Here is a 27,062-nt window from a genome sequence, read left to right as displayed (position 1 = left end):
GGGCCATCAATAACGCGGAACCTGGTAAATAAGCTGATAAAATCAATACTTTGAAACCGCCGACACATCCCTCCAACAAGCAGGAGGTATAATCTACGAGGAAGGGTGGTCGAAGAAGTCGCGATCGCGTATTAACTGAAATAGAAAAAGAGCGTGCGATCGATGCGGAAAGAAAGCTTTTAGTTAATAAAGCTGCGTTATCCGGCCCACCGCCTCCCTTTCTTCGAGCATCCCCCTGTACGTTATCCCGTTACGGGGGAAGTTCATCATACTGCGAGGAGTCAAAAGTGCACGGCGGCGTTTTAGACTAATGGCGCTCGAAAGTTCTCGCATGATTGTTCGCTTAGCTTTGCCGCGGCGGTGTAAAGGCTAACAATGAACTTTAGACGGTACGGAATTAGAGTGCGATGAGAAGAACCGTGTTCTTTCTATTTATAGGGATATTTCCCTCTCCGAGGCAGAACTAAGAAGGTAACCATCCAGAAGACCTTTGCACGCCGCGTTGCGTGTATATCGGGTGCAGCGGGATGACGTTGCAATTTAAAATGAGAGATGTATTACCGTCATGCCGCACCACTCGCAACGGAACCCGGAAAGGTACTCGGCTGAGAAACAGTTTTTCTTGCAGACGGCGCATTTCGAGCTGCTGGGAAGATTGCCCTCTCGCCAATGGTGAGTGTGTTTTACTTGAGCCAAGTCCTTTCCAGGTAAGTAAGTGGCGTTCTCCTTGCAGTCTGCCACGGCGAAGTCCTGGCACTCCGTGTGCACGAAGTACTCGCATACTGGAATCAAAGGTGGCATGAGTTAGTACCTGCCTCCGAGATTTTCATTCAGGGTTGTAAGCGCGAGGATGTTGGACACCTCGTTAACCATTTAGGAGTCGCACTAATTTCTATTCTGGATAACAGCAGAAACTTCCCCACTTCAAATTGGTAATCAAATTTAAGATACGTATATAGTTCTCAAAGGGCGAGTTTTTGAAGCCCAATGCAGTTATTAGGTATTTAGTATCTCGTTACCCTTTAGGAGTCCCACTAATTTCTATTCTGGATAACAGCAGAAACTTCCCCACTTCAAATTGGTAATGAAATTTAAGATACGTATATGGTTCTCAAAGGGCGAGTTTTTGAAGCCCAATGCAGTTATTAGGTATTTAGTATCTCGTTACCCTTTAGGAGTCGCGCTAATTTCTATTCTGGATAACAGCAGAAACTTCCCCACTTCAAATTGGTAATCAAGTTTAAGATACGTATATAGTTCTCAAAGGGCGAGTTTTTGAAGCCCAATGCAGTTATTAGGTATTTAGTATCTCGTTAACCATTTAGGAGTCCCACTAATTTCTATTCTGGATAACAGCAGAAACTTCTCCACTTCAAATTGGTAATCAAATTTAAGATACGTATACAGTTCTCAAAGGGCGAGTTTTTGAAGCCCAATGCAGTTATCAGGTATTTAGTATCCAAAAATAAATAAACAGAGAATGGATTCGAGACGCTTCAATGTTATATTATATTATTATTTTAACACAGTAATAGTAGAACGAAGTATCAAATTTAACTAAACCAGTGATTCCCAACCTGTGGGTCGCTACGGATTTTTTTCTTTTTTTTCTTTTAATATTACAAAGTTAGGATTATATTCTGTAATATCTATTTTTAACGTGTTTTCTTTACCTTATTATTTACCTGACCTTATATAGGAAAGAGGGTTGCGGGTTATTTGAATAAAAGAGGATCGCGACTCAAAAAAGGTTGGGAAACACTGAACTAAAAAACTTCCACTAAGTAAATACCTTGAAAAGAAGTGTTACAACAGGCGAACTTACTTTCACAGTGTATGGACAAACTATCATCGAGCCGTTTACGACAGACGTTGCAGAATTTTCTTCTACGATGTACTTGTTCGGACCAACAGTGTGCAACCGGGTTCTGCAACCATAAAAAAGTACCATTTTATCAACCTCTTGCAAAATAACCACCATTCCTAACTCTTCGCTTTCACCACCATTCCTCCACTTCAAAGACAAATTACGCACGTAACTAATTGATCATTCCCAGCGCGGGGGAAATATAAGCAGGGGAATCGGATTAAAAAGGACACAGAGAATGGCAACGAATCGGTGCTCATTGCGAGCCGAATTTTGAACGCAGTCGGGGCATTATGTAGCAGAGTGTTCTCACCAGCGCGCGAATATAGGTCGCCAGGGAAGAATTTCGCTCATCCACGCTGGCACAAAAGGGGCGAGAACAGAAACGGAGGGTATTCTCACCTTAATGAGGCTTGCCGCGATGCTGGAGCAGGGAGAGACGACGGCCTTGAGACAGCGGTCATGCGCCACGAAGTTGCAAACTGTAACAGGAAATGCGAAACACATGAATTCCCAGCCGACCTGTGCAGCGCAACACAATAATTGTCCATAAATTAGGAATATCTATTAAAGGGAAGTTCGGTTATCCGAACACTTCGATTCTTTTAAAACTGTGCAGGTTCGTAGAAGACCTCGATAGAAGTATCAGGCAATTTTTCCTTTGTGCCCGTTTTCGGTTCTGCGGGGTGAAAACACCCCTTAAAGATTAATGTGTGATTTTCTATTTTACAGCTTATCTTGGAAACTACAGAAGATATACAAAAATTGTTATAAAGGAATCGTTTTTTAGGATATATAATACTATGTAGCTGAATTGTTTAAAATTTGTGGTGCAGAACAATTTCCTGTTTTAAATTACAAATTTTAAACAATTCGACTACCCAGCTTTGTAGAGCATAAAGAGGCGTTAAGTTTTCATTCTAATAATTTTTGTAGATTTACTACACTGGAAAGGAGGAAATCGCACATTAACCTTTAAGGGGTGTTTTCACCCTGACGAACCGAAAACCTGCACAAGCGAAAAATTGTCTGATACTTTTATCGAGGTTCTCCACAAACCTGCACAGTTTCAACAAAAATTGGAGGGTGCGGGTAACCGAACATCCCTTTAGTCTTTTTAATGCATTCCTTTCCTTGATTAGAAGTCGATGAGCAGACTCCATACCTTCAGGAAAATTCACGCTTATCTACACTGCTCAAAGTAATTAGACCTTGTTACGTGAGAGGGAACCGTAACAGGATTCAACAAAAAATATTCTGTACTTAAAACTGTGGATATTTTTATAATTGTTTAAATAGTACAGAGTGATACGCGCTCTTGTATCGATGATATATTTATTATATTGTGTGGCGTATGAGCGCTAGTATCGTTAGAAATTCTTTTTGTTATTTGTCAAAATGGTACATTCTTGAAATTTTAATATATGCAATTTAAATCAAACGAGTCTTCTTTTCCTTGTCCCTTTTATTATTCTAAATTGAGGTGTTCAAATTGAATGTGGTTATTTCTAATCCATCGTGCAAAGCATTGTCCCACAAAATTTTCCTGTAATTTATGGCGATGGACGACGATGGAAATGACAGTGCTTCTAGCGGCGCAACGTGTTCTTATTATAAAATCACATTTTCCGATGAGCTCCGTGTAATAGTACGTCTAATGGAATATCGATGCGAGCCAATATATGTTCTAAAAGGTTTTGCGACTCGTATCTGCTATTAATATTAGTGGAAACTAAAGGGTTCGTAAATAACATGTTAAGGGTCAATAAATCGATATTCGCGTCGGGAATGATAGTGAAGAAAACGCAACCATAAATTTAATAGTATCTGAGTTTTCACTGATTCAATGTTCAGCGATGCAACATTTATCAATGTACACTAAATGCAACGCACGAAATAAATTCCTGGTTTGGTACATTAATTCGCGATATTCAGCATTTAATAGCATGTATATTTCGAAATATAATATTATAGAAACGTTTATATAATATTTCTCGAATATTTTGAGAAGCTGAATTTTAAAAATTCGTCGAACAACTAGGAAATTTCAGAGACTATTCATTACGTAATATTGATTTTTTCCCCCGATATTCAACTATTTAATATGTCTATACAATTAGTCCCTGTTGGGTTTAAAAGTAGCGCAGGGTTTCACGCTCTGATTCCAAGGGCTTAAAATAAGCGAAACAAACTTTTCCTTGGCGTACCTGAATCAACGTGCATTATAGCACATTTTATTTAACATTTCGCTGCATTAAAACACTTTACCATTCGTCATTATTGGGAAGATATCAATTTCAGGAACCCCGCTAGATAAACTGTAAATTAATTTCGAAATGAATGTCAGACTGAATTCTATTCTTTGATTTAATTTCTGTACAAATATTCAAGATTCTAAACATTCAGTTTGAAACATAGAAAGCATAGTAGTACTCACTATTTAAAAATATATTTAGTCAACGCAGGTAAAAAACTAATGTTGTCAGACTTAGAACGAATTTTCTCTTCAACTAACGTCGCTGACTTATCTGCTTCCTTAGCGATAAAAATAATACTCTTATATCGTAAAATAAGTGGACATGATTAACAGCAGCACCTAATAAATATAATTAGTTAAAAATTATCACTGTATGTTATAAATTAATGATGTTATCAATTATAAAGACCACGACTGTCTCGCCTCGACAAGTAGAATACGCCTGCCATGCACAGACAAGGAGTTCTCGAATGAGCAAGCAAATTACGTTCAGAAACCTGTATGGAAATTGAAAAGGAACCATTAAACAACTGTTTCCTAACGTCCAGTTAAAAATATCCTAAGCTACTGAGTTGTCTATTCGTTATAAGCAATGAAGAAAAGAAATCAAGTCACTCCCATCACCGAAATCGAATATCAGTTCTGACTTTGATAAACTTAATTTTTCGGCACAGTTGGCTAAACAATTTTAATTCAATTTAGCCAGTACTACATGCTGTGCAAGTCCCGAGCCCCTGTTTTAACACCCAGCATTCATTCTTTGTGTCGAAAAGTTACGATCTGTTACAGTTTGACAGTCAGTCGCTAAGTTTGCAACGGAAGTGCAGCATCGGTCGCTATTCTGATTCCTGCATCGTGGCTTTCAGAGTTGGTACTCCATTGTGAAGTTTACGATTCGTTTGTTATCTTTCCTCGACAATAACGAGCCACCAACACTTTTCGCAAAGCAACACTTGGGCAAAATAGAGGGAGCAGAAATAATTGACAACTCGCTGCTCGGTCTTTGCCCTTCCCTTCCTAGTTAATAACTGGATAACTACGACAATCGTGGCACGAGTAAGAACCAATTTTTCGTATTATCTAATATAACAATTTGACGAATAAATCATTCAGGAACGTTTCAAATAAATCAACGAAGTTCTTTGAATTTCATCTTCCGTTACATTATCATATTATACACTTTCTATTGAATTTCCATTTTTTATAAAACGATATTTCTCTTGAAAAATCTCGAGGCTCGACTGTGATACAAATTCGACTTAAGGGTCTCCTTTAAATCCAAAATATCCTCAGTCGGCAACGCCTTAATCATTCAAAAATTGCGGTGGACGCAGCAGTATCCCGATTCTATCGATAGCGTCGTCAATTTCAGCAATTATCGAAACAGGTAAAGCGACACACGTCCCGCGGCTCCTACACTTTATTTCCGGGTTGCTAAAAATAATGCCAGCCTTGAAGACACGTTCTGCTATCCCGACGGTTTTCTTCTTCATAAGTTTTCTTCATAAATTTCTTTTCGGACGCCCACGAGGTGAACGACTATTAATAAGTTGAACGACCTTGCTCGAAATTCTCGAACTTCGTCTGGCGATATATACACATATTTCCGAACAAAAGGCATGGAAAATAAACGAATGTTCTGGCGAGTGCCCTTACATACAGCGGCTTAAAAAGAGGAGGAAGAAGAAATTAAACACTGCTCCATCCTGATCCACTATCCCGCACAGAGTTAAAAAAAAACTCGTTTTCATCTAATTAATCAGTTTAAAAAAAATATAAACTAAAGGGGGACAGAGTTGTCTCTGCCAGATTTCTTCCGAAGTGATCTAGAGATCTCTCCAGGTCCGTGGAGCCGTCGTCGCGAATCGATCGTCCCACAAAGTCCCAGCGAGTGCTAAAATTAAGATATCCGGCTTAGAAGTATTCGGAATATTCGTCGCAATCCAGTTCGAACGCATTGGTTCTTAACGATTCCGTTCGTAGGTTTACCGGGAGGCTGCGGTTGGCCGTCTCCTCGAGTGGCCGTGATCTCGGAGCGCGTCTCGGCGCAAATAAAGAAGGCGAGATCTAAGGAAACAACGTGAAACGAAAGCGTATCACCGGCTGCCACCGGGAGAGCCCGGCTGGATTTTCCGCGGAACAGCCTCGTTTGATGTACACGTGTATTCTAGGAATGAAAAAGCTCGTTGGCAGGCGCGCGTATTGAACAGCAACGCGTCGATATGCCTGCGTGTTCTAGATATTCCAGATCGACGGTTCTAAATGCTCTACAGGCGGCAGTGTTCGCTTTAAAAGCGATATTTCTGGCCAATTTGAATCGGGTTTTGTCTTTGAGCGACCACCATCGCAAGCCGCGGAGGATCGCCGCATCGGTCTACGGGGTGTGCCAAGAATAACGATGTATTTTGGTAAATTGGGACAAATTTCGAGCGAGCGTTTCATTTCCATACAGAACACGTCGCCTGCTACAGCCGTCCCTGCGTTTTATCCGCTGACGTTTCTTCCTTGAAGCCCCGCGGATGTATCGCGAGGAACACCTTGCGCCTGGAAATACTCCTCGAAATTAGAGACCCACTCCTCCGTCCGGAGACGTTGCCTTTAAAGAACACCTACGTGCTTCTCTTCTGGCGTGCCGGAAATTTTATCCCTTCGACCCAATTAGACGCGGGATTACCGGTTGTAAAACAAAACACCGTCTGGAGCCCTCGGAGCGGATCAATCCCTAATTTAAAGGGCGCACCAGCGCGCCCCCGGTGTCTCCCCCCGAGCAGCCGAAACTCGAAGTTCCCGGGCAATCGGGCTCGATTCGCGAGCCCGATCGTTCGATTAGACGATACAAAGTTCCAAAGCGTTCGCGGATGCTTATCCTTTACGGCCTCTGCTCCTCAACCCAGGGCTCTTTGTCCCCTCACCCTTTCCCCCACCGCGGTGTCACCAAGCTAACCCTCTCACCCCTTCTGCCAGAGTCTAGCGAGCCATCCCACAACGGCCACCCTCCCCTCCCCCTGCGATCAATGCTTGTGAAAAGGCTCGATGCGCGCGCCCTCGCCTCGAGCCCGCTCCTATATGTCGCCAGCTCGATTCTCCACAACTGTTGAGCCTGCTGGAATTTCCGCAGGCCCCGTCGCTCCCGAAAGGGAGACCCTTTGGACGTCGTTCAACGCGATGCCTCGAGAACGACCAACAGGTAATGCGGAGGGGGTTGGGGGATGGGTAGGGGGCGCAGGAGTGTGGGCTGACAGCGAGGAGACCCCGATATGCTTCCCTCTAGGTATTGTCTTCTTCTCATTCGCTTCAGCCGTCGTGGCTGCGAGGCGGTAAACACTCCAGCACGCGAGCGTGCGCAAATCGCGATGGGGGTGGGAAATGTGGCGCTCCGTTATCGGTGCTCCAAAGATGGTGGGTTTTGGACCAGCGAGAAGCCTCGTAGACGAGCAAGAGACAACGGGCTTTGCTCGTCGGGGGTAGTCCAAGGGATGCGTCCAGTCGCGGAGGGTGTAGGGTTTGTATCACGACAGCTTTGAATTGTGATTGATTTAGTCTGAGGCAATTAACAAATATCTGGACGTGGAATAGACGAGTAGTTGAGCTTCCAGGGAAGGTGTCTTTCGATAATTCGCGATGACCTAATTCTCCGGTGCCATGCCCGCGAAGAAAGCGAGCATATGCGAGGAGCGATCGCGTGTATGTAAAGTGCGGCTGCACGCAACGCAGGAACGACGGTTCCGAGACAAGTTGGCGCCAAGTCCACGGGAAACGTTCCACCCCCTTCGTCGATCCAATCTCCCGAATTCCCTTCGCCCCGATCCTCTGTCCACCGCGAGACCCCCATTAGAATGTTTTCGAGCGCGGCCGCAGACAGCGAGTCTATTGTGAAAGATCGAAAGAAACCAGCCAGTTGGCGGCTTCTGCGTGAACGTGCCGCCGTAGACTACACGGTGAATGGGCACTTGCCATTCATCATTCCTGGAGGTCCGCCAGCACCGACTTCGCACGCCGACCAAGGTTCCGGAGCCCGTGAAAAGGCGGGACACGAGCGTACGCCGGCGGCAACGCGGCGCGTATTCGATTTCGTTACCGAACGCGCTCATATCGATCAGCCCACCGCCTTGCGGTTTTTCCGTAAAAACTGGCCCCTTCCCCTCCCGATCCTGAGGCTGGTCAGGGACTGGCGTCGCCTTCCATCAACCCCCTAAAATCAGCGCTCGCCTCCGACCATTTCCAAAACGCCTCCATGAACCTGACCTCCAAAAAGAAATTGCTGGACGCGCTCCTACAGGACCTAGCGAGCTGGACCGTTCACAGAATACGAGGATCGATGCGCAGGCCTCGAGTGAACCCGACCGACCACCAAACTCGCGGTGCGACCGTCGAAAGCGCCTGCTCCTTACGCTAGATTTCATCCAAAGCTATGCAATTCTGCTCCACGGTACTTCGCGATAAGTCCTCCACCGAATGCTCCGCACGCATTCGGGATTTCGGGAGCCCGCGAGAGGAAGAACGGGGAGCGAACGGGGCTTTGTAACAGGGGTTGCATGGGTGGGCACCTACCTTCGCAGATGTACCCCTGCTGTATGAGGCCCCATAGCATGTCCGTGCAGCTATGGCAGTACGTCGGCTTGTGGAACGTCTTCTTGCTGAAGCTGTGCCCATGGCTGGCTGGAGTCTCAGCCGAGACCGACGCCATGTTCCCCGTTCCACCGCGGCACCGCTCACGCCAGATTCTCACCGTGAAGCTACACAGGGCGCGCCGCGCGTCGATGACAACATAATTACAACACGGCAGCCACTACGTGATCTCGAAACCGTACGCGTACATAATTGCGTAGCTGCAGCTGCACCCGCGGCTGGCTGCTCGGGTCCCTCGCGTCGTGCCGTCGTCCTCGTCGCCGCGTCACGTTCCTAACGCGCATTATTCCCGAAAGCTGTGCGCTCCCAGGACCGACCGACCAGAGGCAGCCACGGCACCGTTAGCGAGGCCAAGATGTCGCGCGTTTTAATCGTCAACCAGCACAGTCAGCAGTCACCAGTGTGTCGCCCGCGGCTGACCATCACCGTCGTCGGCCGCTGATACTGCCGCCTCCGCCTCCGCCGGGAGCTTCACTCGCGGTACGACGACGATGCGGGTGTCGCGTTCGCGCATCCGAGCCACGGAGCGGGCGCCGAGTGGCCGCACTGACATCAGCCCTTCGTCACCACCGACGTACAGTGCCGGAATCGCGCACGCCGGACAGCTGGGGGCTTACACGAGGGAGCCCCCGTCCTAGCGGGGTTCCTTCGGTACCGTCGCGCTCCTGCTCCTCTCCCGTTCGCTCCTACCACCTCGCACCCTCCCGATAATCTTATCTGCTCCCTTCTGGACGTCACCACGGAGCGCACCCTCGCGCGCTCAACACGGCCACTTATCCGGCTCAGGTCAAGTTACTCGAAACTTCGCGATCGGCTGTGCACACGATTCTTCCAGCCTCCTCATCGCGCCCGGCGGCATCACTCGTAACGCTCAAGATGAATGGTCGTAGTAGTAGCCTCCCGGGTGTTCACTGATCAGGCACGTCGGCGCTCCCGGGTCCAGTCACATCCTCGGTCCTCGCTGGAGCCTCGTACTAGCGAGAAGACTCGGGCACTAGGGCATCGTCGTCCGGTATCGTCGCTGACGGAGGCGACGTCGGGACGGCGCGCGACGCCTCGCGACCTCCCGTAGTCTCGGAGCCCAGTTCGGGCGCAGCGACGGCGCCGCTCCACCCCGCTGCTCTGGCGTAGCTCGATATGCAGCTTCTCGGCAGGCAGTGGTGGCCGCTTCGTCGGCGTCCGTTCTCCGTACACGCCACTAGACCTAGCTGCCCACTGTCCAGGGTACACCACTCACGCCCGAGGGAAACGCAACAGCGGACGATTCGAAATGAACGTCAGCGCGCCCCACGCTACGGACTCGTCTTGGCGACGTCAAAGCGACGACGAGCCGTCGACGCTGCTCTCTGCTCGCGCATCGACGCGCCTCCGCAGCGGTCCTCCCGCGCAACGCGTTTACGTCCCCATGCGTGCAACGACCATTCCGCGGCGAATCGCTCGACGGGTAGGCTTGTCGGTCCGAGGCGAGAGGGATTCTTCTTGAAATCGAAACAAGACGGAACGCGCTTCAGCTTTTCTATGCGTAATGCTGTACTCGGCGGTAAATAAAGTATCGATTTACTTGGCGTGGGAGGGGCTTGGAATGTTATGCTTCAGGTTCTTTAAACGAGTTTAGTTTGATTGGTATGGCGATACCAATGAGGGAACTTGGAGGGGTGGAATGAAGAAGAAAGGGGATTATGTATAGTGGGTACCTGTTTGATTAGTTTGCAACTATCTCGTTATGAGAGAAATAATTAGCAGGAGGAATTTCGAAGATTTTAGATTACACTGGTAGTTTAAACCAGTGGATTTGGTAATATAATATGAATCTCAGTAGAAAGAAATTTTTTAAGTAACTATTTCGAAAAAAATTCAATAACCGATGTGGAGAATTGATATTTGCACGTGTGCGTCTTGGAAGAGTTTTGATACTCCGTCTTTGCCACCAAATACGATTTGAGTGAGTTAACGTTCCGCGTTTCTAAATAATGCAACATTGTTATTCGCGACGCTATTGTCAGCCATCGGCTCGATGTTGCATGAATCCTTGAATTACGTGCTTGACAATACGTTCCGCAGACATCTATGATGAAAATCTTGACGCGGACGGTGTATAGGATTTTTCAATGCCGGAAGGGGGCGAGGGAAATGCATGCTGCTATTCCCATTCAATAGTTTAATGCACGTCTATACATCAACTTAGTTTGCGAAATATATAGGACACTGTACCGCGCCGTCGAGCATAAACTTTTCTTAACAGAAGGGGTAGAGAACATTTTCCCATGAAATTCATCCCTTAAGTGTAAAATGCGTCGCGGGGAAATCAGTGAACAATGTGCATTTACGTTGGAACAATTTTTCTAACGTAACTACTGTACGGAAGATTGAATCAGTTTCTAGTATAATATCAACAAATTTCATTAAGCTTCAGTTTTTTAAAGCAAAGAAACTGAAAATAGGATAATTAATGACGAGACTTTACCGACTTTAAAATCATATTTTTTGAAAACTAAGGTCTCTGCCGAAGATTGTTATACCACACTTCGATTTATTTCGTCGCTTGCAACCACGCTCTTCTTGATTACACGGTCCATTATGGCACAGTCTTCACGTTTCATTAATTCTTTCGGGCGCATCGTAGACTACAGTCTGCAGCTACACCACTTGCACCCTAGTGGTGTTTCTGAGATGTCCGCGCCCTCGACTAGAAAAGTAACATTCGTATGGTTAAAATCTACGCGATTACTAAACAAGACAAACATAACACTGAATTAAATTGTACTTACTTTGGAGGGCGGTAGCGCGACAAAAGTTCACCCTCCGCGGAAGAATATCTGTGGAATTGAGAAAGACAGCAAGTGGTGCTTTTACATTACATGGTTTATTATGGACGGAGCACAAAGCATCGTCTTTTCAATACAACATTCATATAACTATCGTGATACATATTCGTGTGCTTAACACTGGCTGCCATCGTTCGTTAATTTCGTTTAATAAACGCGTACACCGCAGGCATCCTAACAAATCCGCGCACTTAATCGCTAATTTTGATTGCACGAAAGGACAGCACGATAGTCACTTCAGTGTGTGAATGTTAAAGCTAACGAGAATCTGACGAACGCCACGCGCGATAAGTATCTAAAATATATATACGTGTACAAAAGTAAGTACTCGAAGCACGGAAAAGTAATGCGGAATATTCGTGTTTCACGTGCACCATCGTTTATTGATTATTTAAACGCAATTGCTCGAGATACCTCGCCTAAACATAGCCATTTCTCCGTCTCCCTAAAACTATACATTCGTCTCGGTGAAACAGTGTCAGCGTTTACTCGCTAAAGATACAAAATAAAAACGGGGTTGAAAATGTCTGGGCGATATGCTTCAGCCGGTAGTCGAGTTTCTTTAAACATCATTACTGGTCAAAGTTTTCAACGAGAAAGTTAGAATTAAGGCATCTATATAAACGAGTGATCCCTCGTTCCCAATCTTATTATTTAAAGACACTGCCCAGACACTTTACACAATACTGTAAATTTTCTCAGACTTCAAAGACGCGCTCGAGTTTGATTAACATTCGCCAACTTGCGGTTTCGATTTAGAAGGGAAGTAACCGTTCGAAAGCCTCTTTTCAAAGCCTCGCAAGATTACAAAATGACCATACCGTGGTGGTTCCGAAAAATCAATACAAAACTGTCCAACAACCCTTCGTGGATAACGCGTTCGACTTGTCTACGTTTCTACATTAAACTATAAAGCAAGTAGACAGCGAATAGATATTCCTCCAGATATGTATAGCACGCGCTTCTCGTGTTCCACTTGTATCGATACTATGAACGAACGTTCAACGAACCATTGTTTAAACTTATTGTCCTTGGGTAAATTTCTTCTAATATCGATCTCGTCGTCGCTTCGCCAGACGTATAGGAATGATGAACGCGACAGAGCATCGCGAAACTACTCCGTCTATGATAACGACAATTAACAGGAACATGGATATTTTCGTAACGAGCTGCACCGAATTATTTCTGGGCATATTTTAGCGGAATCGATATCGTCGACGGGCATCTCCGCAGTACATTTGTGAGACATGCGAAACGGAACATTTTCGCCGCAAGCTACTGACAATAAGAACGGCCTAAGTCGAATCATTCGGACAATTGTGCTTTACACGCTTTATATATCAACGTTTTACTGTGACGTGGGACTGACTTACGCCGCTCCCTTTCGCTGGGAATGTTTTCTGTTTTCTTATGGTCAACTATTTAAAAATATACGAATGTGGTCGTACAAAAGCCCTTTGATTTGAAAGAGGGAACGCAAAAGTGGAATAATGAAAGGTTCCTTTTGATTATTAAGCTTCAGCTCTTCTCTTTACTCTTTTCTATTTTGTTTATCCAAAGTGTTTTTCAGTTTTTTTATAAATATTGAACTTACGAAGAACCTGTTGACTTTTAATGATTTTTGCCAGCTTGTGGGACCTTCGCTTTTATTGTTCGAGCATTTAGGTATCTCGACTTATTTGTCATGTGAGTAAATTATGTATTTAAATTCGTAAATAGTTTACGTGACGTTCCTATAAATATTAGCGATACTGTTACGTCTTCTCTTTCAAACCAAACCGTTGTCTTGCATTTTCGGAGGTAATACGTAACAATAATGTGAGCGATAGAATCGAGCACGGATTAATTACTGCAACAGAAATTTCCATTACCTCTCGTCAATAATCGACCATCGCTCAGTTATCAGGATATATAATCGCAGACTGATATTGAGATTATTGCAATACATAGAAGTAAGTCAATGGTGGCTGGTAATATCATTTATTCTGCGAGAATTGGAATTATTACTGTGGTTTTAAAGCGATTCATAAAACTCTGTCTTAGCTATAAAACTGTAACTATCTTGTAAACCTGTAACTATGTAGAAACTTCGATTGTTCTGTCTGTATGTAATACTTAATTGCAATAGAATGGAATTGAGCATCTAACTACATAAATTTTTTAAAAAGGAATTTTCATTCTTAGCAGTCGTTCCTTCTCTATTATAATTGAATATTCTAATAATAAGTTGCTCGCAACTGCAATAGATATATAAAATGAATTATTCAAACTCTAACTAGTGTATTAATATGTCAGCTGTTCCCGTAATGCATTGCTACCTGAGGAACATGAAACTTTTATTTCTCTTTAAATTGTATCTGTACTTGAACGACAGAGCTGCTTCTGAGTGGTACACTTAGGATTGCTAAAGTCATTAATAATTATTTATACGCAAAATGTAAAAATATAACTACCGATTTGAGATTACTAATGCACGGTAAATTTTGTAATACTTATGTGTAATAGTTTGGTAGAAGAAACTTAGATGTAAGTGAAAATCTGATAAGCACCTCGATGGATATATACGTAATAGTGACGATATTGTTGAACGTTCATTATTTAACCCTCGATGTATCAACTTCTATATTTTTAATTAGATTCTGGAACAATTGTAATTTCAGAGCATATGCTTCTACTCGTTTTCTAAATAAAACAAGATATTCTTTCGCCATATTGCACTATAATACTATGGCTTTTATTAGAGAAATATTTTAAAGCACTGTTTGTGTATTTAACTATTTGTAAATATGTAGCTTTTAAAATGTGAAAGCCAATAACTCCGCTAACTGTTATTCATATATATTTCAAAAGAATAAATCTTTTAAATTTTTGAGTTTCGAACAACAATATGTAGTCAATATTGCTATGCAATTCTTTCTTTAAATGTAATATATAACACAGCAGAATCACATATTCCTCGTAAAACTACCAAACTATATCTATTAACAATAAATTCAGTGCTACTTTAGAAATACAAGTAATATGTATAGAGGGTTAAATAATTCATCATTACGAAAAAACAAGTGTATATATATATATATATGTATATATATGTAACATAGTACCGCTATTATTTCAACAATATAGAGAAGCAATTTACCTAGATCTGAATATTGGTGTTTTAGAATGTAATTATAATTATTTATTTGTGTGATTTAGTTAAGAAACCTAATTCTGATTTATTAAGATCTCTGCAACATTATACTGTCAATTATACTCGATGCGGCTTACGGTAAGTGTAATTCTGGAATGTTGGAGTAGCGACGTAAGGATAGACGCTCGTATAAAGCTGGATACATTGTCTAGGAAACATTATCCCAGACCGTGGTCCTCGAAGAATCCCTGCGGAGTTTCTTCCTAAAACACACAGGTGATAACGTCAAACCAGAATTTACATAAAACAACACATCTATGTACATATGAAGAGGGATCAATTTCTTTGATGCTGCAGTTTATCATATAATGCAAGTATACAGTAATGAAAATATATAAGTGTACACGTACCTACTTTGTAATTAAGTAATCTCCTCGATGCAGCTTCAAATGATGAACTGAACCCTTTTCATATAATTGAGATATACTTGTATGGATACACAAAGCTGCAGAAAGCACATGTTCATTTATCGCCTGGTTTGTAATGCTTAAGCATCAATCAATGTAATGTCTGTGTGGCATGCTACGTACAGAATGTCTTTGCGCTTATAGGTAAATGGGTGTACACATATTGTAAACTTGATCGACTTCAACGATAATACCTCCCTAACGAGCAGCGAACGAACAAGTGTTCTAGTGACGCTTTTACTTTAGGCAGAGACGGTTGTAAAAGTGTCTTATTAAAACCTGAAACGGGAGATACAGTAGATGCGGTCGCACGTACTGATTGTGAGTTAATTACATGGAGAAGGTGATATACAATTCTGCGTACAATTATGCAAAAATTCCTTTGTATACATTTATTACAGATATTGTTAACTGTGTTAGAATCATAACATTAAAAATTGACACCGCTTATGTATATACACATATACAGATACAAAAGTGATACCTTCAAATGTTCATCTCTAATTAAATACTAAAATAAATACTTTCGAGTACACAGATACAAAGAGAACTATACAAAGTATAAAGGGGGGATATCTCTTATGCAATAGGAAACTGTGTAAACGCTATTCGAATATTTCTGTGCATTCTATCCACACATAAATAATGATGTGTTTTAAAGACGTGAAAGTTTATTACCATAGTACGGGTCTAAACTATTTTGAAGCTATTATACTGCTGAATGATAAAATGAGAAGCAATTATGTTACGGAAAGAATTTTCTACGAGCTAATACATATATATGTATATATATGTGTATATATATATGTATATATATATGCATATATATTACTCTCTTTATATATATATGTATCATAGCAATCGCCTATATAAAAATATACTAAAGTTTGTATACTAGATTTGTAAGGGCCGTCAATGACAAGTAAAAAATTGATGCTCGATAACTATAGAAAAAGTAGAGATGTATGATGGCATCATGCAGCGGGCGAGCCTGCTCCGGGTCTTGATTCATGTGGGTTGTCAGATTGGCCATGAAGGGCATGCAAGAACGCAGCACCTACAAAAGCCCTATCTCCCGCAGGGCACCTTCCACAGCTTCATCCTTCCACAAACAAACAAATATTCTAACTAATCTTTAGTGTATTTCTCCACGTGTCCTTAGTTATGGAACAATAATGATGAGCTGAATTTTATTCAATTTTACTGTACCAAATATTTCGTTACATTTCATGGATTCAGAATTCATTCTATAACATAGCTTGTTATCCTGTTTCAACTAACACTTAAACAAAATCAAACATACAAAACGCAAAGTATAACATTTGTGTTGCATAGCAAGCGTAATTGTATTGCCTAATTAAAGATACACCGTACAGGGTAGCAATTTAACATAAATGTAATCTGCATTTATTCTCTAAGTGTACTTCAGGAATAAGTACTCACAAAATATCAGAGGATGTTCCAACAAATATTGAACATCGCTTAAGTAAAAGTGATATATAATATCTTGTCGTATTCATGACCTAACAGAACATGACTAAGAAACTTCACTTTAAAATCACCTGTAAACTATATTATTCATTGTCTGGTATGTTATCCTTTCGATAAATGGTGTCTTACGAGAATAAGACACGTAAATACTCCATCTAAGTTTATAAAAATATTGCTTCCATGCAATTAAACCCTGCTTCGAAAATAACAAACGCACAAGCATACTTTTGAATCATAGGAACTTATTTATAAATGTTGTCCAAAGTATTGCGTGGATCACAAACAGTAACATAAAATTATGTCATAGGCATAATCGACAGTGATTAATGTTTATTGTAACTTGAGAATATATACATACATTTCAACAACTACTTATAAACAACAGCATTTCCATAGTATTATATCTCTCTAATACAACTGCCACAGAGTATGACAATCATATAGCAATTCTATTAATAAAATAAACAGAATAGATTTAACATTTCCAAGCTAAAAAGTTATTATTCCACTGTTTTCATAAAAATGTGTACGTTTAAACATCATTAGCGACTAGATTTCAAGATTTCTCCTATTAGCCTATCTAAATGCTGCAGAAAATGTAAATTTAGTACATATTATGTATATAAACTTGGATATATTTTCCACAAACATTCAATACTATGTTTTTCCCACTGTTTCTGGAAATATAATTTTTTAACACTTTCAATTTCATGTAAAAGCTTCTAAGTGTTTACTTTAATCTCATAGTTGTTACAAAAAGACCATGCTGATTAAATTTGCGGACGGCACATTGAGTACATATTATATTTTTTATTTCTCTTCTATAAGAGTAAAACTTTTGTCTATGTTCTAAGAGAGCATGTCTTATATAAGCCTTATAGTGAAATAAATTGAAATAAATTCTTATTTACTTCCACTCGTTCAATTCTGTGTACACAGTTAATTTGAATGAAAATATTTAAAATAATGAAATGCAACTCTCCGAAACAGCAGCAATCTCGGCAGCGAGAGTGTGTCTACATGCTTATTTGCATAGTATATATAATTAACTTTAAATTTATATTACCGAGTATCGAACTGAAATTTTGCGCGCTTGAAAAGATGTTAAAATTCCGATATTTGTGTAAAACCCAAAATATAATCAATCTCTGTAATTCGTTTAATAAACCACTAAGTGAATGCAAGATTCGTATAAATTATTATTGATAAGTAGAACATGTTATCCTATTTGCTGAAGTAAAAAATATTTTCTAACGGTTCTGTAATTGTTTGTGCTCCATTTCCAAAAGTAATTCTCCAATTGACATTTTGCAATAACGATTTTGCTAGCAATATTTTGTATTAATTTTATTTAAATAATTCTAAAGTTCTTTACCTTTTTAATAAATATAAAATGTTGTCTACTCGCATCACAAGAACTTATCTTTATAGAAATAACTAATTACTATGTAATCACATGGCATAATTAATTTGACTAATCATTTAAATTATAAAGGAACTTTCAAAATGGAAGTATACTCGTATTGTCGTTATGTTCGTGACGCAGATCACAATACCGAGCACACGATCGTATCGTAATGTTCGGCATGAATGTAATATGGCAACAGTTTTTTGCAGATTTAAGTTTGTCACTATAGATATGCTGTTGCGTACATTATAAAAATCGAGGTTCACAACACATGTAAGCCCACTCACATTAAATTAAAGAATAAGCATATAAGCATCCTATGCACACAGCATTAGCTACAAGAAAAAAAGAATAACACTTCACGGTATTTTCAAACATTGATTACATCTACGTTTGCCTGTTTAAGTAGACATTTCACTTAATATCACTGAAAAGAATGAGCAGATACTTCTCATGCTGCCTGGACAACACAACGTATTTTATGCAATTACACATTAATAATAGTTTCACGTTCTACTTTCATTAAAAGAGAAATGACAAATATATCGATGATTAGTAATAACAGAAAGTATTACTAACCACTGTATATACGTGTTATTTATATCTATAATAGGATTTATACTACAGATATTTAAACCAAGCATTACAACAACGATCGTCACGTGTTAAATAATCATTTAAAAATCCCTTGAAACAAAATTGCATAAAAGGACGAGAATATTTCCAAAATATAAACGTACGTAATATATACATATAGGACATGAAACAAAGGACTGAAAAATATTGTATTGTGTAAAAGGATACGATAACACGTTGCTATAAAAAATTTCAACTTAAAAGAGATACATTCCATCATGCAATTTAGATATTACACATTGTTAATGGACATCAAAGTGTCGTTACGACCCATTTTCGCCAGGCACTAAAATAATGTGGCGGCAGCTCTTACATTAACGTTCGATCTATCATATCTTTGTAATAAATATATTCAACCAAAAATTCTCGTTTTAAGTACCTTGCCAACTACTGCTATAAATCTATTCAGTTTTAAATGTTCCCTACCCTTGCACAAATCTATAAATAGACATTTATATGTACCTTTATCTCCGCGTGTCTTTGAAATTGTTAATGTATAAAATACTTTTATATAAACCTATACACGTAATAATACATTGAATTCTGCATTAAAGTTCATAAAACCATCGAGTATAATAGAGATTTCTTTGTATATCTATAACACCACATTATTCTACCTGGAATAAAGGGGGCTACAAACATGCTACACATACAAATTATAACAGAGGTTTGTATGTACCTCTCGACCAATGTAAATTTGATTACTCCGATAAGGATATTACACACCAACTATTGAAAGTTAAATATATAATACGAATCGTTTTAATAAGCTCCTAGGTACGACTAATATAATATCCATTATGCAAATCCAGTAAAGACAATTAAAACGATCATTTGTCGACCTTCTTAAAACCGAAGGTTGATCAAACGATCGTTAGATAAGTTAAAACGATTCGGCTATATTACTACAGAATAATAAACAAAAATTATAGTGTCGTTAGAAAGGACAAGTCACAACTCAATGGGTACATCCCCATAACTAACCTCCTGTAGTAAATCCTGAGCTGCGATGGCTTTTAACACATTCTTTTTGCTAGTCTCCTGAATTTCTCCGCCAACCAACAGTTCATCTAAGATGAAGTATGCTTTTTCAAAGTTGAATATTATATCTAATTCGCATACCTATTAACACATTAAAGCTGATATTAGTATTAAAGACACTGATCCGACGTTAGGAAAGTAAAACAAGGGGCATGGAGTTTAATTGCAAACTTCTATAACGCTAATGCCTTTTACGAGAGATTTGTATTCGTAAGATAAACGCACAAAGCAGAGTATAACTTTCCTTTGCAAGCAAAATATATATCACAAAGTTGAATTTTACATCGAAATGGAAATTAATTATATAATTTCATAATTAACGAGCAAGTCAAGTTTCATACTTACGCTTCCAAAATATTTATCCAATAACTCAACGTAACGGTGTATAATTTCCAAGGTCAGTAATTCATTGTCATTCTGTTCTATCGCGCAACAGAAATATAAACTTGCGTACCTGAAAAACGTGCGGTGTTAATTTTCTTATTGAAACATAACTAGTGGTACAATTTAGAATTCACAGATTCTTTCATATTGGTTTCTATTTTCAAGAAAAATTATTGATTTTGCTATGCACATATAATGATAATACTTTTGTACATACAGTAGAATAAACAATAATTTCCATAATTTTTAAGCTACTGAATTGAAACTTTTTAAAACTGAAAGTCTCGTGTTATTTTGTATTACTGAATATAAAAATTAGGAGCCTAAATGCATGTACCTTGTAACAAAACTAAGGTCAGGACCAGACATATTGAACTATGGTGGGGTAATGGGAGCACTGCTCAGCTCTGCCTGAACGTAGGCTGTTATTTATTCTTAGCGTAATAGTTGTGAGTGTTACAAAGCTATGCGTAGACCAATACAAGATGAAGCTATCAAGAAAGAATCAATCTTCGGACCAGAAAACTCCCGTTTTTTTTCGGAGCTAATGCACACACCTATTCTGATGTGTGTATTTCTATGCTGATAGCTCGATTTGGCCTACGCATCAGGAGCTTGGCACTATCCCCACCACTTCTGGCTCACTCTTGCTGTGCGAAAGGGAGAGCGAGTCAGAAAACATTGAGAAGAGGAATACCGAGGCAGGCAAGCGGTATGGTGGGAGAATACCCCTGAAGAAACTCCCCGGCCTATATCTGGTCCCAACCTTAATTAAGACACGAGCCTCTGTTAATAATGCTTGATAAATATACAGACATTCTTCTTATAAACAGTTTCATATGGACTCTTGAATTTCTAAGTTGCACCGACAGTTATAAAATACCCTGTACGATGAAAGACTATGCAATTACAATGTACCTTTTGTAGACTACTTTAACATCCTTCCATTCTAAGAAACTCGACATCTTTGGCTTTCGTGCCAATATCGTGGTAATCAGTTCTCGAGTAATTTTCTTCTTTAATTTATCAGGATGGGCCACATACCATTTTTGTAAACGCAACTTTCCTTGGCGACTGAATAGTAACATAAATTGCATCTGAAAAAAAAGGTTAAACACTGTCCATTACACTTGTAGTATACAATGGCGGACGAAAGAAAGTTTACAACTTTGAAAATCGCATAACTTTTTTAGAATTGATCCAAACGACGTGAGTTTTTTTTTAGAAGCTAGAAGGATTAGTTCGCTAAGTGACGTGTTTCGTCGTTTTGAAAAAAAATGCAACTGGTCGGAATAGCCAAAAAAAAAGTAAATGTTTTTTAAGCTTCCCGAAATCAGCGATTTTCGAACTTATTCTGCGATCTTTAAGCGTTTATAGCTCAGAGCATCGTTAATCGATTTTGATGAAATTTTAGGCATGTATACAACTTACTTCGATCTACAAACGGGTTTTTTGAATTTTCATTACAGGCTCACAAAAAAAGTTTAAATTCCGATCAATTGCACTTTTTTTCAAAACGACGAAACACGTCACTTAGCAAAATAATCCTTCTAGCTTCAAAAAAAAACTCATGTTGTTTGGACCAATTTTAAAAAAGTTATGAGAATTTAAAAATTGTAAACTTCTTTTCGTCCGCCACTGTACGTACTGTGTGATGTGACATGTTAATACAGTTATTACTGTTTCATACACGCGCTGAGAAAGACGAATAATAAACACTTACCATTGTCAAAAGAAATCTTCTTAATGAAATAACCACGAAATTAGACACTCCGCCCAAATCACGATATGCAAAGCCTGCTTCAACCACCTTCAGCCTTCGACTTTGATGGGTGTAGGTAATTAGTGAAAGGTTAGTTTTAGTTGCTGTTCTGTCCAGATGGCGTTAACGTAAAAGATGACGTCACACGCACAACAAATTCTTTTTAAAAAACTTATGAAATTAGCATTAATATGTAAAAATCATTGAGCTATAAAAATACCTGGAGAGTGAACAGCAGTGGGAAGAAGTAGAGGCGACAGCGGTCCGAGGGAAATAGAAGATAACGGGTGAACCTATACTTCTTCCTATTATCCCTTTCTATCTGTACTATCTGTGTCTTGTGTGCGCGGGTAACTTCACTCACATGTACTATGCATCCATAGCCTGTTGTAAGACAGAGATAGGTTGACCCGTTATCTTCCCACTTTCTCGGACCGGCCGCCATTGCTCTGTTCACTCTCCAGGTATTTTTATAGCTCGACGGTAAAAATAGAATCTATCAATTACAAATCACAGATATTTAATGATGGTACTAACTAAAGACACATAACAGTTTATTTCAACAGGAGACATTATACGATTGCAAAAATCGCCAATTATGACATAGTGTTAATGCTTTAATATTTTAGTTTCCGTATCTCATGATCATTAAGATTAAATAAATATAAACATCTTACTGCAATCGATACATCTCGATAAATACGAGCCGTGAATATAATTAAACTGTGTACATTTTTTGTTTATTTAATTATCAAATATTACATAATACTAAATCATGTTCATTTCAGTGACTGCATACGGCGTTTTAAAACGTCCATACGTTTAAGAATTTTATCCTCTATACCGAAGTGTTTGTAAGAAATATTTAACACACGGTACTCATTGTGTCTTAATAATTTGTCATATAATTTATGTATCCCATCGAATTCGTTGCTTTCTAGACAGAAGCTGCTGTAGTCGTTCAACATAATAGCTACCCTGAAATGTAATTATGCAATTCATTTGTTTCACGATATTAAACTTCGCTTAAATATGTAACTACTATAAAACAATATCTGCTTAGATTCACTTCGCACACTTACTTCCTTAAGTTTTTATTTTCAGTTGTACTTGTGTCGATAGGTTTGAAATTAGAATCCACGCAGCATTCGGCGTCTGAAATATTACATAATTGTTATGCGCTTTCTACGATACCATGTACTGTCGAACTTTCTTCTACGCACCCACAAGGAAGCCCATGTTTGTATTCACATTCATTGTAAATGAACGTTCAGGCAACATGATTTTTAATGTATCTTGAAGCGTGTTTGTATATAATTCTTTCTGTTTCGTCTGTGAATTCACTATGTATGGTATCTTCGAGTCATTAAGTAAGGGACCTATAAATAATACTTTATTAGAATACCTAGAAATCATCTATTTTTAGTATTTTAACTGTAAATTTATTGTAGCTTGCCATTGTAATCCCTGATATACCGCGCGACGCCACTGAGATTTAATAATTTCAATTGTTTCGGTGCATTCTTCTCTACATCTGCTGTAAAAGTTGAACATCGAGCTATTACCAGTATAATGATTAATATTTTGACGCGCATGGTAAAACACTAACCTGTAGACATAAGTTCTGTAATAAACGTATCTTTTAATACAGACTCAAGATGATGTGGCTGTACAGTCTTTAATATGGCTAGGGCCCAGACAAAGTTTAACCAATCTTCGGTTCCAAATTTACTTCTCGGTAAATCCGGCAAATATCTCTGATTACAAAAATATAGCAATTCGATGTGTTCAAGTTTCCTTTACGGAAGTTACACGGATGATCGCATTATAGTCTGATTTTCGAGAGTTGGGACCTGCCTCGGGTCTCAATTCTCGAAAATCAGACTATAATAGAAATCTCATGTGTGAAATCGACATTCCTTTAATTAACATTGGATAATGGCTACTCTACTTACGTACCTCTATAATCATTCTCGTTACTGCTGTGTCATAACCTAATAACGCAAACGATTGCAAGATATTCGTAATATATTTCTGTGCAAGTAGAGTCTTAGAATTAACAATACGCTCGCTTATGTGGCTTAAGAACGCTTCGTTTTTGTACCTGAGCATCGCCATAGATTTTATTATAGAAACCAGCGAGCTTTGCTGCACTTTAGTAGCGCCTACTTTCACGTCCGTAGAAATCTTGTCGAGTAACCTCTGCAACATATTTCAATTCGTATTCCCGCTAGTTTGCTGCTTAACTTTTACTCGAACTCAGTGGCGGATTTAACAAGGCGGCTGTTGAGCAGTTGCCGCCTAGGCCCCTGCACAGAGGACCCTCGCAGGGCCCCATGACCAAAAAAAAAAATTATGATTTTATCCAAACACTACAGTTTTTCGTACTACTACACTTAGCCCGTTTTCAGTAAACTACCTCTTCATCCCCCCCCCAAATGAGCCCCTCAGAACGTTTGCCACCTGGGCCTTTTTTCTTAAATCCGCCACTGCTCGAACTGCAAACATTATTTCGATCTTACTTTGTCCGGGTAACTTAAAGCACACATACTGAACACTAGATTCGAACACTGTCCAATATTCAGCATCTCATTGTACTTGAGGATATTGTCGAACAAGAACCTTATTAATTTCACATTTCTATTCTTCTCCGTTCTCATTTTAGACACTTCCTACATTAAACAGGATGTCAATACAATGCACAAGGATAATTGAAGGAAATCATTTCAATACCATACCTGGATCATCATGGACGTAGAAAGATCCATGTATTCAGAGAAATCTGCATCTTCCTCTACATCGTTACTTGCCACATGTTTTGCTTTTCTACTCTCTATAAGTTGCTCTTCGAGACATACGAACTGTTTATCGTTCTGAACACTTGACACATTGGTGTTACTTTTCTGTATCCAATTTATGATCGTACTCATGACATTCAAAATATCTTTCTGAGATAAGTAGGGCATCTTTATAAGATCCAAGAGGTCGTGCACGTTCTGCGCATTCTGAATTTTATAAGCAATGGAAGGTTCTACTTTTATGGATCTGGTTACTGTCGCTTTTAGCTCGTTGAACTTAGCGCGCTGCTCCTCGTTCATCGATATGGCTGTTGTTAGCCGGCGATTCCGCTTGAATAAATGAATTTAGTTGTTAGTAAAGCGAAAGACTTTTAGATAATTGTAAGAGATCGTGCAGCATCGTACGCGTGCATTCACAGACTTTACCTTAGCGGCAGTGTTGACGGTTTCATTTGCAACTGGTTGCGTTGAACTTGTCGCAAATAATGCAGTAAACCGCCAATATAATCGAGGCGTGAACCGAGCAGTTATAGTACAAATAGTTGTATTAAATTGTAGCATTGTTGTCAAACTGTAACATTACATTTGTAGAATTGTAGATGGTTAGAACGACGACGTTACACGATACGATAATTCACATGTGCCAATAAAGTTTGTCGAGGTTTCCTTAGGGGCAACGCATAAACTACTCAACTTACTTAGCTTATCAAACAACAATTAATGAAATAAAAGGGTATTTTATTTAATGTTTTGGAATAATCAAAACCAATTCCATCATAAGGTTAGATTCTGTCTGCCCCGTGATCTTAGCCATTGACTAAAGAACTCCATTAAGATTGGATTCTCATGTGCACGACTCGAAGCTCTCAGAACTACACATAATAATCTTTCCAATGCCTCTCTCTATTCTCTCGAATCATTGTGCAGAAACAGCAATATTTACTTTACGCACTGACGATCATCTGCAATTCTATCGAATCGTTATAAAAAGTGAAAAATAGGAAATGCTTTACGAAAAAACTTTTCGACATCTTCTATTTAAATTGGCTTTCTTCAGCACAGAACGATATGGCATGCATAATAGCCTATTATCGAAAGAATATATTAAATTCCTCGAGTAGAAATTTTTCTCTTTAAACTATACGATACATAGGAATGCACCTGAATCAGTTTTCTAGGCCACATCGTTCAATTATCTAATTTTACGGTGACGAAATTTTGGTTATGTAACAACAGTGAAACAGAACTCAAAACGCTATTCCTGCTGATACGTTGCAACGATAACAAATTGCTGCAGAAGATTTGAAAAAGATTATGGAATGTTTCGAAGTTGAACTCCTACTAATTTGTTAGTATAATTTATAATTACGCTAAATTGGATGTAAAGTATATCTATCATTCAAAAGGTCCCGCGAGCCCTTTCACCATTTTCGCGTTGCAACCGTCTTTATCGTTTTTGCAGAGACGAGGTATAGGACCTATACCTGATCTGTGGCGATATTCAGTATAGGTAATCCTATACCTCGTCTATGGCAATACTGGTAAAATATTATCAACTGTAGGTACATTTAAAAGAAGTCCTTACCATATGACGATAACGCACGAAAGGACTATTTGATTTATCCTAAGGGATAAAAATGATAAACTATTCTGTGATGATTACTTGAATAGAGAAGTAATGTGAAAAATATTTTGAAATGTTTAGATTTATCGCCAAGTTCTAAACCTGTTCCAATGTTACGTATAACGAACACTGTTAATTTTAATAAACGAAGCAAAAAATCAATGCACTTACTAAATACACATATTTCAAATTAATTATTATTTTAAATCAGATCTGTGCAACACAGAAAGGAATTATATTATAAAAGACACGATAAGCATACTGTAATTAATACTTATCATTTAACTGAAATTTTTACAGAGATACATTTTCATTACTGAAACACCCATCAGATTAATCGTGAAAACGCCAGGCTCCTACACTTGTAAAACGGCAAGGAATAAAGACATTGATATCAGATGCTCGACGGAAGTTCCTCGAATCAGAGTAAAATGTTGAAGGGTTTGGCGGGGGCTGTCGTGGATCGAGTGTCTTTGCATTAACATTTACCACCCCTTCTTTCTCGCTGAAACCGCAACTCGCACCACCATGTCGATTTCCAGCCCTCCCCACCCACAGACCTTCCGGACGGGAAGAAACGACGGCGTAACACCACATCGACAAATGGCATCGCACCCCCAGCAGCCACCTACGACGTCGGTCTAATCTCCAGGCAGCGGTTGGTCGTTGTGATCCTGGCACTCTTCCGTCGTCGAATGGGCGTGCTGGAAACGCCCATCACCCCTTGCTACATAGAGCTG

The 27,062-nt window shown here is 39.6% G+C and overlaps 3 protein-coding genes and 1 long non-coding RNA gene across 23 annotated transcripts in view; all 4 read right to left on the bottom strand.

Annotated features, from left to right (window-relative positions):
* Nucleotides 1-10,078, bottom strand: part of LOC143371539 (diacylglycerol kinase theta) — a 28,227-nt gene extending 18,149 nt beyond the window's left edge. For 6 of the 17 annotated variants that reach the window (XM_076816800.1, XM_076816803.1, XM_076816807.1 and 3 more), the window contains exons 1-4: nucleotides 8,676-10,076; nucleotides 2,270-2,349; nucleotides 1,826-1,928; nucleotides 562-782 (exon numbers count right to left, since the gene is read on the bottom strand). In XM_076816800.1, the coding sequence (XP_076672915.1) occupies nucleotides 562-782; nucleotides 1,826-1,928; nucleotides 2,270-2,349; nucleotides 8,676-8,811 (540 nt within the window). In that variant the 5' untranslated portion in view covers nucleotides 8,812-10,076. Of the gene's footprint in view, nucleotides 1-561; nucleotides 783-1,825; nucleotides 1,929-2,269; nucleotides 2,350-8,675 lie in introns of all 17 variants that reach the window. The other 11 variants (XM_076816811.1, XM_076816812.1, XM_076816813.1 and 8 more) reach the window with 4 other exon arrangements.
* Nucleotides 10,079-11,600: 1,522 nt separating this feature from the next.
* Ap-1sigma (AP-1 complex subunit sigma-2) lies at nucleotides 11,601-22,026 on the bottom strand. 3 transcript variants are annotated; one of them, XM_076816486.1, is made up of 6 exons: nucleotides 21,862-22,026; nucleotides 21,057-21,235; nucleotides 20,100-20,208; nucleotides 19,698-19,835; nucleotides 15,122-15,216; nucleotides 11,601-14,974 (listed from the first exon to the last, which is right to left on the bottom strand). In XM_076816486.1, exons 1-5 carry the CDS (start codon nucleotides 21,862-21,864, stop codon nucleotides 15,157-15,159), a joined length of 489 nt encoding a protein of 162 aa, XP_076672601.1. In that variant the 5' UTR covers nucleotides 21,865-22,026; the 3' UTR covers nucleotides 11,601-14,974; nucleotides 15,122-15,156. The 3 variants fall into 3 exon arrangements, with proteins under 3 accessions (XP_076672601.1, XP_076672603.1, XP_076672602.1); XM_076816488.1 differs by lacking the exon at nucleotides 15,122-15,216; XM_076816487.1 differs by lacking the exons at nucleotides 11,601-14,974; nucleotides 15,122-15,216 and adding an exon at nucleotides 15,545-16,280.
* Nucleotides 11,601-27,062, bottom strand: part of LOC143371373 (uncharacterized) — a 208,323-nt gene continuing 192,861 nt past the window's right edge. The window contains exon 2 of the long non-coding RNA XR_013086007.1: nucleotides 11,601-13,621. This is a non-coding gene — a long non-coding RNA (uncharacterized LOC143371373). The remainder of the gene's footprint in view (nucleotides 13,622-27,062) is intronic.
* On the bottom strand, nucleotides 22,619-25,777 carry LOC143371204 (uncharacterized). Of its 2 annotated transcripts, none has more exons than XM_076816156.1 (10): nucleotides 25,397-25,777; nucleotides 25,125-25,269; nucleotides 24,639-25,028; nucleotides 24,423-24,572; nucleotides 23,860-24,102; nucleotides 23,510-23,657; nucleotides 23,357-23,437; nucleotides 23,124-23,279; nucleotides 22,983-23,055; nucleotides 22,619-22,878 (listed from the first exon to the last, which is right to left on the bottom strand). In XM_076816156.1, exons 2-10 carry the CDS (start codon nucleotides 25,257-25,259, stop codon nucleotides 22,680-22,682), a joined length of 1,575 nt encoding a protein of 524 aa, XP_076672271.1. In that variant the 5' UTR covers nucleotides 25,260-25,269; nucleotides 25,397-25,777; the 3' UTR covers nucleotides 22,619-22,679. The 2 variants fall into 2 exon arrangements, with proteins under 2 accessions (XP_076672271.1, XP_076672272.1); XM_076816157.1 differs by having other exon boundaries at nucleotides 23,357-23,434; nucleotides 25,397-25,770.

This window comes from Andrena cerasifolii, chromosome 7, assembly GCF_050908995.1.
Source record: "Andrena cerasifolii isolate SP2316 chromosome 7, iyAndCera1_principal, whole genome shotgun sequence".
NCBI classification, from domain to species: Eukaryota; Metazoa; Arthropoda; class Insecta; order Hymenoptera; family Andrenidae; genus Andrena; species Andrena cerasifolii.
The sequence above is the reverse complement of the archived record's forward strand: the minus strand, read 5'-3'. Positions and strand labels throughout refer to the sequence as shown.